The sequence below is a fragment of the Eurosta solidaginis genome, chromosome 4, assembly GCF_040869045.1.
Source record: "Eurosta solidaginis isolate ZX-2024a chromosome 4, ASM4086904v1, whole genome shotgun sequence".
Lineage (NCBI taxonomy): Eukaryota > Metazoa > Arthropoda > Insecta > Diptera > Tephritidae > Eurosta > Eurosta solidaginis.
The window spans coordinates 57419432-57429501 of record NC_090322.1 but is presented as its reverse complement, the minus strand read 5'-3'; the positions used below and the strand labels follow the sequence as shown (position 1 = coordinate 57429501).

Sequence of the window (10070 nt, the reverse complement as noted above, 5' to 3'; positions counted from 1 at the left end):
TAAATATCGTTTTGATTTAACTAAGACTATCGAAACTTGGCGGCCACCGTCTGCAAACTTTGGTCTACATTTTAGAAATTTTATCCAGGGTCCTTGTAAAATTTTAATTATATAGATGCAACGAGGATTATACGATTTTCACCCATGAGTTACGCAATGACATCCACTTAGACTGTTTATGATTTCGAGGGCGGCATCCATGGCCGAATAGTCACTTCCTAACGTTTCAAGGTGTTTCTCTGTTGTAGCTAGGCAGCATAGCGGGACAAAAACATCCGTTATAAAGTCTTCGGAGCTACACCTAGAGCTTCTAGGAAAGTGACGTCGACGAAGGTATGAGTTCGAAGTCGCAGTCCTATAGCTTCTGTGCTGGCATATGGTGGAGGGCAGGAAGCGTGGTAGCGACTGGTGGTCGGGATTACTAATGTTCGCACATCGGGAATTGTAGCTCTTAAACACAGCCGAAAAAACTGGAGGCGCCATGTGCCGCGAGAGTCCTGAGTATTAGACCATTAATAGCAACCGTAAGTTGCCTTTGTGCATGACCGCAAGGAGCCACAAATGATTTAAAGAAATTGTGTTTGCGACGATTATTAGGACTTAATCCCAGGTGAAACTACGCTTTGCACCAGATATACAGACAAAAGTGTGACCATTTTATGTATCTCCATTTCTCTTCAGCAGACGCAGCAGTACCAATTCCAAAGACCGGGGTTAGGTTCGAAGCCTCTCTGGAGTAAGTGAACGAGGGACAATCCCTCCGCAAAGAGCTACTCCTAAAAATTTTTGAACGATCTGCGAGATTTTGGGGCAAAAACCTAGGATCTTTCCGAAATGGCCAAAAGGTTAATTTCCTTAAATACATATAAACAAAACCTTTCCTAAGTATTTTTTTTAAATAGAAAAATCAAGAAAAGTAAGAACACCGGCGTACGTCGGCGCGCCGCTCACTCCGCCGCCGCCGCCGATAAAGTGATCGGCGTAAACCTCTAGTCGGAGTCGCTAGGCTACAGGCATTTAAAAGTAATTTGAAAGGAGAAGCTGCACGATAGCGTTAAATGAAATTTCCGTTTTAACATCATTTTTGCTTACTTTGTCCTACTGTATCAACTCTCTCACAATCACAATTTATAAAAACTTTTGATTAAAATGGGTGTCTACGTATACAATTAGAGTAAATAAGTAAACATGTATTACGTTCAATGAACCATGTCTTGGCAGAACGCTTTGAGCTGACATTGTGACGTCACGATGTGCATGACAGCGCTATATTTACAAAATTACATACAAAGATTTATGCGCTATAAGTGAGCAGAACAATTAATTTCTTCTCATTCGGATATTCTAATTGACTTGAAAATGTTTAAAATCTTTATATGGAATTACGGACGCGCTAGCTGGCACAGAAGTACGCGACTCCGTGTTGGAATCACACACAACTTTGTGACCGCTCGAAAAGACGCGCACGTGCATGTGAAGGCTGGAAGCTAAACTCAGCACTAACGGTGTGTGTAACCCATATAAATTGTACTTAATGAATTTCATTAGCTGTGAACAAAAAATATTGCATTTGATTTAAAAACAAAATAATAAATTTAAAAATTAGAAAATATGTTAACGCGTTTGTGGTTAGAATTCGTGTTGATCGCTTTTCTACTCATCCGCAGCAATCGTGTTTCGAATGCGCAAAATGGTAATATAATAATAAATTTCTTTGAATTTTTGCGGCGCGGGCAAAATGATTTGAATATCGAACATGTCGACGATGATGTGCGTTTAATAAAAGAGTATGATTTCATTGTGGTTGGCGCGGGCACCGCCGGTTGTGCACTCGCGGCGCGTTTGTCAGAAAATCCCGCTATGAAGGTGCTGCTACTCGAAGCGGGCGGTCCAGAAACTATGGTTATGGATATACCAATATTAGCGCATTTTCTGCAGTTGACCGACGTCAATTGGAATTACCGCACGCAACCAACAGGAAAATATTGTTTGGCCATGAATAATCGGCGCTGCAATTGGCCGCGCGGCAAGGTAATGGGCGGCTCATCAGTGCTCAATTACATGATGTACACGCGCGGCAATCGACGCGACTACGATCGCTGGGCAGAGCTGGGTAATCAAGGCTGGAGCTACAACGATGTTTTGCCATACTTTAAAAAATACGAAGGCTCTGAAATACCAAACGCTGAACCAAACTATGTGGGACGTCATGGTCCTGTGAAAATATCACACGCTGATTGGCGCTCACAAATCTCGGCAGCGTTCATAGAAGCGGCACAGCAAGATGGTTTAAAATATCGCGACTACAATGGACGCATACAAACGGGCGTATCCTATTTACAAGCCACCATACATAACGGTATGCGCTGGAGCTCAAATCGCGCGTATCTTTATCCAATCAAAGGTAAGCGCGCAAATTTGCATGTGAAAAAGAATGCGCTTGTAACAAAAGTGCTAATTGACCCAAAGACAAAGGCAGCATATGGCGTGATATTGAGTACGGTTGGCAAATCCTATCAGGTGCACGCGCGTCGCGAAGTAATACTTACAGCGGGCGCAATTAACACACCACAATTGCTGATGCTTTCAGGTATCGGACCGGCGCAACATTTACGCGATGTAGGCATCAAACCGATTATGGATTTAGCTGTAGGCTACAATCTGCAAGATCATATTTCACCAGCGGTCTCTTTTACCACCAACGCGAGCTCTATTAGAACTAACGATTATTTTGAGACAAAAAATATAAATCAATATTTGGATGGCAAAGGTCTTTTTGGTTTACCCGGCGCTGTGGAAGCAATCGCTTTTTGGGATCTCAGTCGTCCAGACGTGGAAGACGGTTGGGCGGATTTGGAAATGTTTCAAATAGCGGGTTCTTTTGATGAAAATCCTGCAACAATGCGCGCTTTCGGTATACAACCCGATCTCTACAAGATTATGTTTGCTAATGTGAAAACCAATGGATTTATGATATTTCCTATGATATTGCGTCCAAAATCGCGTGGGCGCATAATGCTAAAGAGTAATGATCCTTTCAAATATCCGCTTTTGCATGCAAATTATTTTGCACATCCCGATGATTTGGATATTGCAGTGCGCGGTGTGCTCAAAACAATAGGTTTAATTGAAATGCCTGCGTTTAAAGCAATCAATGCAAAGCTGCTGGAACGTGTACTACCCGGCTGTGCTAAGTATGCGTATAAAACACGCGCCTATTGGGAATGTTATGTCAGACATTTCACGTTTACCATTTATCATTATTCGGGTACGACGAAAATGGGTCCGTCAACAGATCCAGCGGCTGTGGTGGATGCACGTTTGCGCGTATACGGTGTGAAGAATTTGCGTGTGGCCGATGCAAGCATAATGCCTGAGATTATTGCTGGTCATCCAAATGGTCCGGTTTTCATGATTGCTGAAAAGGCGGCGGATATGATTAAGGAGGACCACAATTATGTTGGCTGATGTGCAACAAAATTTTCAACTGTGGTGACCCTTGTGATATTAAAGCAATAATAAACCCAGAGATTTTAGGTTACTTAGCTTCTAGGGGATTTAATTAAGCTAAATCACACCCACCGCTCTGTAGAGGTCGCTATGAGGTACTTCATATACCTAATTTAATTATCCAAAAAAAGTAAGTCCAGTCATAACATCACATATCTAAATAGAGCTCGAAGCGATTGGCAATTCCGCGCTAGTCAAAGTAGTTATCCTAAGTGCGGGTGCACCTTTCGCTTAAATATTTCATCAGCGAGTATTTGGCAGCACTAGAAATTTGTTGAAACTAAAACATGATTGTTAAAGTAGTCAAAGATATTATTTAAAGAACCTTCCATAGTAATTCTTAAAACACTGCATCGAAGCAGTAACTTGAAAATGGTTCCACATAAACTTGGCAGCACTGAATTCCTATATTGACATGGATGACGCAGTCAAAGTGATTAATTACATGAAGCATGCTACCATATAATTCGGTAATAATTTGTAATGAAGTCTAGTATTAATCCAAATATTTACTAGATATTCGCAAACAGAAGCTTGGCAGCACTGAAACATTTTAAACTGTACACAATTATTCAGTCAAAATCGTTAAATAAAGTACCTATGTTCCGATCTACGCCCATTTTCACTTGTAATTGAATTCAGTACAAGTTTAAATAGCTACGTAATATCCTGGCAAACAGAAACTTAGCAACACTTTTTTGCAAATACTGACACGTCTAGTCAAAACAATTGCCCAAGACAGGTTCCACTACAATGATGTTGCCTTTGCAGCAAAACCCAGCGGAGGTGAATGAGATTACAAGAAAGAGGTATTAAAACTTGGCAGCACCAGTGCTCTATAAAAATTTAGTAGTTAAGGCAAGATATTATTTAAAAGGCATTCTGATCTAGTAATGGCAAAGAGGATAAATATAATAAGAGCCACCTGTCTGCTACGAGTGGCGAGTAACTCGCTGGAAATTAAAAAAAAATTGATACCTAATGTTTTCTATGAGGGACATTTTTAATTGTCTCGCATTTATCCATGTCGTGTAGGCACTTTATGCAAATGTGATTTTTGGAAAGAAAATTAATTAATTAATTAAATTTATGCACATCTCGTTCAAAAGAAAACCTGCTATTACTCTAACCAAAAACATTATGCAAAGTAACGAGTGACGTCTCTTATTATATTTATCCTCTTTGGTAATGGATACACTTTACGTAAAGTCTAGCGAACGACAGTTGAAATAGATACCAGAATTTTATGCCACAAAGGTTTGGCAGCACTGAACTTAATCTATGTATTAGTAGGTGTCAAATCAATTATCGATCGCGCATTAAGATTATATTAAAACAATTTGATTCTTGTGAAATTGCCTAACCGAAGAATTTTGCCACAGCAACTACCAAGGTCATTCTACAATGTTTGCATCATTTCACAAGTTCAACAACCAATTGACCCTAGCAACAACAATCATTGAGATGCGCAAACCTGTCTAATGGCATGTAGCACTGCGAAACAGAAGCACAAAACAGAAACCATGGTGAATTGTTTGCCACGCGTTGAGCGCCAACAACAAAAGCTTAGAATATACCGAAAACAATATGCTTCACATCTAATTGGTCGGATATATATACACACACAAGGCACACATACTAAAGGGGCACCAAAGCAAAAGTGATTGATGAATTCACACAAGCGCACGACGATAGCACCTTGAAGCATCACGTACAACAGAAAGCGGTTGGAAAAACGACATAGCGCAAGTTCAACAGTAGTTTGTGGCGGTGGCTGCAAATAAAATAAAACTTAATCATCAGCAAAGCCATTGTCAGCGCTGACGTCGCACAAGCCAACAAATTTGCAGCGACAAGTGTCGTATAACCTGTTCAGCGTTGGTCAGCGCGTTTGCGCTTTGAACTATTAGACTTCGTTTTTGAGTTTTTTTGTTACTTTTTTTATAAAAAAATCACAAAAGAAGCTGACGAATAATGTGTGCGCTTGCGCGCAGGCGATTAATTCATTACAATTATTAAAACCACATGCATTAGCCGAAGAGCTAACATTCGAAGTTACGTTTCCTCGGCGTTAAGACGCGCGCGTTAACGAGCGAACGGTTCATTTCCCGACAACGGGCGCGCAGTTCTAAGAGCGAACGATAAACAAAAGCAAAAAGTGACTAAAACGCTTCGGCAGCGTTGAGCTCAATATAAAAAACTTTTTTAAGAATAGAATAGTGCCAGCGACAAGATAAACGAGTGCAAAGTGTTAGTGCATTAGAACCTTGTAGAACTTTGAAGCTGGCATTGTATTGGACAAAAGTGATATCGAAAGAACTTAAAGCAAGTGAAATCATAAGCGCATACAAAAAATGCTAAATATTTAATACGAAAACGCTAAATTCATGTGAAAATAAAAAAAAAGTAGCGCAAAACTAAGAGACTTCAAGTATGTACTTTTTGGAAACAAACTTTATTTTGCCCGCGCTGGTCGCGTGCCTTTTCAGCGCGCGTACTACATGCGCGCAAGACCGCAATGTTATTCTAGAAACTTTCGATTTTCTGCGGCGCGGTCAAATTGATGCTGATCTTGAGAGTTTCGATAATAATTTGCAAATGGATAATGAATATGATTTTATCGTTGTAGGCGCTGGCACAGCTGGTTGTGCCATTGCGGCGCGCCTCTCTGAGAATCCCAAGTGGAAAGTATTGCTGCTAGAAGCCGGTGGACCGGAGAGCCTTATCATGGATATACCAATTGTTGCGCATTTCTTACAATTGGGCGAAATGAATTGGAAATATCGCACGCAACCGTCAGATCGCGCTTGCCTAGCAATGAATAACAATCGCTGCAATTGGCCGCGCGGCAAGGTGATGGGCGGCTCATCAGTGCTCAATTATATGATGTACACGCGCGGCAATCGACGCGACTACGATCGCTGGGCAGAATTGGGTAACGAAGGTTGGAGTTGGCGTGATGTGCTGCCATATTTTAAAAAGTACGAAGGTTCAAATGTGCCAGATGCTGACGAAGACTTAGTGGGACGTAATGGTCCTGTGAAAATTTCGTATGTTAATTGGCGTTCCAAAATTGCTGATGCTTTCGTGGAAGCAGCGCAGCAGGATGGGCTCTATCATCGCGACTACAATGGACATATACAAAATGGCGTGAATTATTTGCACACAACAACACGTAACGCAACACGCTGGAGCTCAAATCGCTCGTATTTATATCCACTCAAGGGCAAGCGCCGTAATTTGCACATTAAGAAATTTGCTTTAGTCACCAAAGTGCTCATTGATCCGCAAACAAAAACTACATATGGCATCATGGTGCGCGCTGATGGGCAGGAATATAAAATTTTAGCGCGTCGCGAGGTGATAGTCAGCGCTGGTGCTATTAATACGCCACAACTGTTGATGTTGTCTGGTGTGGGACCTGCTAAACATTTGCGCGAAATGGGCATTAAACCGATTATGGATTTGGCCGTTGGCTATAATTTGCAAGATCATACAGCGCCTGCAGTTACCTTCACCACCAATGCTACTTCGCTGCATTTTGAAGATTTTGCCGATCCAACGCTTGTAAATCGTTTTAATCGGCAAGAAGGTCCCTACGGCTCGCCAGGTGGTTGTGAGGCTATGGCTTTCTGGGATTTGGATCATCCACATTTGAAAGATGGCTGGCCAGATATAGAATTATTTTTGGTAGGCGGTTCCATGTCTTCTAACCCGGCAATATCGCGCGGTTTTGGACTCAAGAAAACCATTTACGATTCGATGTTTGCGGAGATAGAGGATAAAAACCTTAATGCTTTCATGATCTTCCCTATGATACTGCGTCCAAAAAGTCGTGGACGCATAATGCTCAAAAGCGCTGATCCACAAAAATATCCACTCATCTACTCAAATTATTACGCCCATCCCTATGATGTAGACATTTCAGTGCGCGGCGTGCAAAAAGCAATCAGTTTGATTAAATATCCCGCTTTCCAGAAGATCAACGCTAAAGTTTGGAACCGTAGAATACCGACGTGTAAAGGTTTGGCATTTGGTTCACGCGATTACTGGGAATGTCATGTGCGCCATTTCACATTTACAATTTATCATTACTCGGGCACAGCAAAAATGGGTCCTTCAACAGATCCAGCAGCGGTGGTAGATCCACGCTTGCGTGTCTATGGAATAAAGAATCTGCGTGTAGCTGATGCAAGTATTATGCCAGAAATTATGTCTGGTCATCCGAATGGTCCTGTTTTTATGATCGCGGAAAAAGCAGCGGATATTATTAAAGAGGATCATGGGTTCAAACAGTGATTATGCAGTGCATCAATCGGGGGGATATCGCATAGCTTATAAGTAAGCGGGGGTCCATTAGTCCAAAAACAGTCGTAGTTTAAATAATTTAATTTAAAATTTAAGTGAAGACGGAATTGCCAAGGAAATTTAAAGAGAGCGATCGAAAAATGGGTCGGTTTTTGCCCAATTTAACTTTAGCGAAAGTGGAGCCAAAAATTGTGTTAAACTCAATTTTGGCTTAATCAAAAATACTTAATAGTGCGGAATTTTAGCTCAAAGTTTATTTTCCATTGATCATAGCCGAATTATTCTTCTATGGCTGCACAGAGCCGAATGCGAAGTTCGATCGTTCTTTCTAAATTCAGCTCTAAGGAGCAAAATTTTAGTGAAAGTGTTAGTGAGTAAAAAATAATTTAGAATTAAGCCAAAACAAAGGTTATTAAAAGCCAGCAGTGAGTAAAGTTTAGTTTATAAAATGAATTTTTAAATTTAAAAAAACTTTTTTTTTAATATTGAGTAAAACGTAATTTAGAATTAAAAACAAAGCTTATTAAGAGCCAGCAGTGCGTAAAGTCGAATCTATAAAACTAATTTTCATTTTTTTATTTATTTTTTATTTTTTAAATGAGTTAAAAATAATTTAAAAATAATTCAGAATTAAGCCAAAAAAGCTTATTAAAAGCCAGCAGTGAGTAAATTCAAGTCTACAAAATTAATTTTTAAATTTTTTAAACAAACGTTTTAACAATTTTTTAAACTTTTTTAAACTTCAAAAACAATTTTTTTTTAAATATTGAGTAAAAAAATAATTTAGATTTAAGCAATAAGCTTTTTTGCCAGAGCCAGCAGTGAGTAAAGTCAAATGTATAAAATTAATTTAGAATTTTTTTAAATTTTTTTAAATAAAAAAAATTTTTTTTTAGTTTTATTTAAATATGTTTTTAGTTTCTTTAACACTTATTTTTTTATTTTTTTTTAACTTTTTTTTATTTTAAATTTTTTCTTTTAATTTTTCTTTTTAACTATTCTATTAAAAACACATTGCACTGAAATGAATTCTAAGTCTTAAAAAAATGTTAATAAATTAATGTATTAAAAATGTACGTCTCAGTGTTTGTTTAGCATTGATTTTGTCTATTGAATTTCATTGCCTTCAGTGTTTGCTCGGCCTCATCTCTGTTGTGACTCAGTGTTTCTGTGCGAATTCAATGCAAAATGAGATTTGGCGCAAGTTCCCTTGCCTGGGATTTGGCGTCTTCAATCGCACCTCATTCGGCTTTAGTGTTAGTCCGATGGTAGGTACTTTTAACAAAAAAAAATGTCATTTTGCGATGACTATTGTGAAATTTTAATATTTTAATTAATGCGTAATTTTGACTGACCACCATAGGTTGAGTTTATGCGGTCGACAAGTTTTGAATTTCTTTGAGCGCAGTTTTTGCATAAACATCAAAATATTAGCAATAACTATAGGGTAAATGCGTTCACAAATCGGAGATAAGTGAGATGGGTGGTGCTAATGAAATGTGCAGTAGTGTGCCGAAATATTTTAAGTGTTTTTAGAAGTTGAAGTTCGTAATATCCGTACAGGTCCAATTACCGCCTACTGTATGTAGAATATAGATGGATCCTTTCAGAGAAATATGAAAAATATAAGGTTCACAGAAGGTGCGTTAGTTGCATGGATTCGTGGGGATCTCTTTCTCTAGCAGCCACAAACTTGTAAAGCGGTTTCAATCGAAATCAAACAAAAATAGGGTATGTACTTATATTACAGGTAGTTAACGAAATTCTGAAACTCTCAAAACAAACAAAAAATAGGTTAGTGATGGTTTGTTGGTTAGTATGCCGCCCGGATACCAAAGACCAAAGCCCAAGTAGGGCACGGGCCGTCACTTTCATGCAAATTCAGCAGGAACCATTTGCTGATATTTTAGTTTGGGTAGTCTGTGCTCCGTTCAAATCAATTAATGCGCACAATGAACCTGCTGATATCTTTTACTGATCGTTTATCTACTTCCCAAAATTCTGACAGTATATAATTGTGCATAGTTAGGAACCTTATGTGAGCTAGGGCTATGCATTCACATAGGTAGTGCGCGCCTTTTTCTTACGCAGCTACTACGATTGCGATTAAAGGGATCTCCAATCATTCAGCATTCAGACCGAGCGCCCAGTGACCCTAACGATTTCTTTCGTTGACGTATTTAGTAGGTCCTCTGTGCTCCTGCTATGGGAAATTCAGCCAGTTTTGCTGGCTATCTTGTAAGTGTCGGAGG

The 10070-nt window shown here is 39.4% G+C and overlaps 2 protein-coding genes across 2 annotated transcripts; both read left to right on the top strand.

The window, feature by feature from the left end:
- The first annotated feature begins 1348 nt into the window (after window positions 1–1348).
- On the top strand, window positions 1349–3468 carry LOC137249814 (glucose dehydrogenase [FAD, quinone]-like). Its single transcript, XM_067781756.1, has one exon. The coding sequence runs from the start codon at window positions 1612–1614 to the stop codon at window positions 3466–3468; it is 1857 nt and encodes a 618-aa protein (XP_067637857.1). The 5' UTR covers window positions 1349–1611.
- Window positions 3469–3494: 26 nt separating this feature from the next.
- LOC137249813 (glucose dehydrogenase [FAD, quinone]-like) lies at window positions 3495–8894 on the top strand. Its single transcript, XM_067781755.1, has 2 exons — window positions 3495–4319; window positions 4893–8894. The coding sequence occupies exon 2, from the start codon at window positions 5944–5946 to the stop codon at window positions 7807–7809; it is 1866 nt and encodes a 621-aa protein (XP_067637856.1). The 5' UTR covers window positions 3495–4319; window positions 4893–5943; the 3' UTR covers window positions 7810–8894.
- The last annotated feature ends 1176 nt before the right edge of the window (window positions 8895–10070 follow it).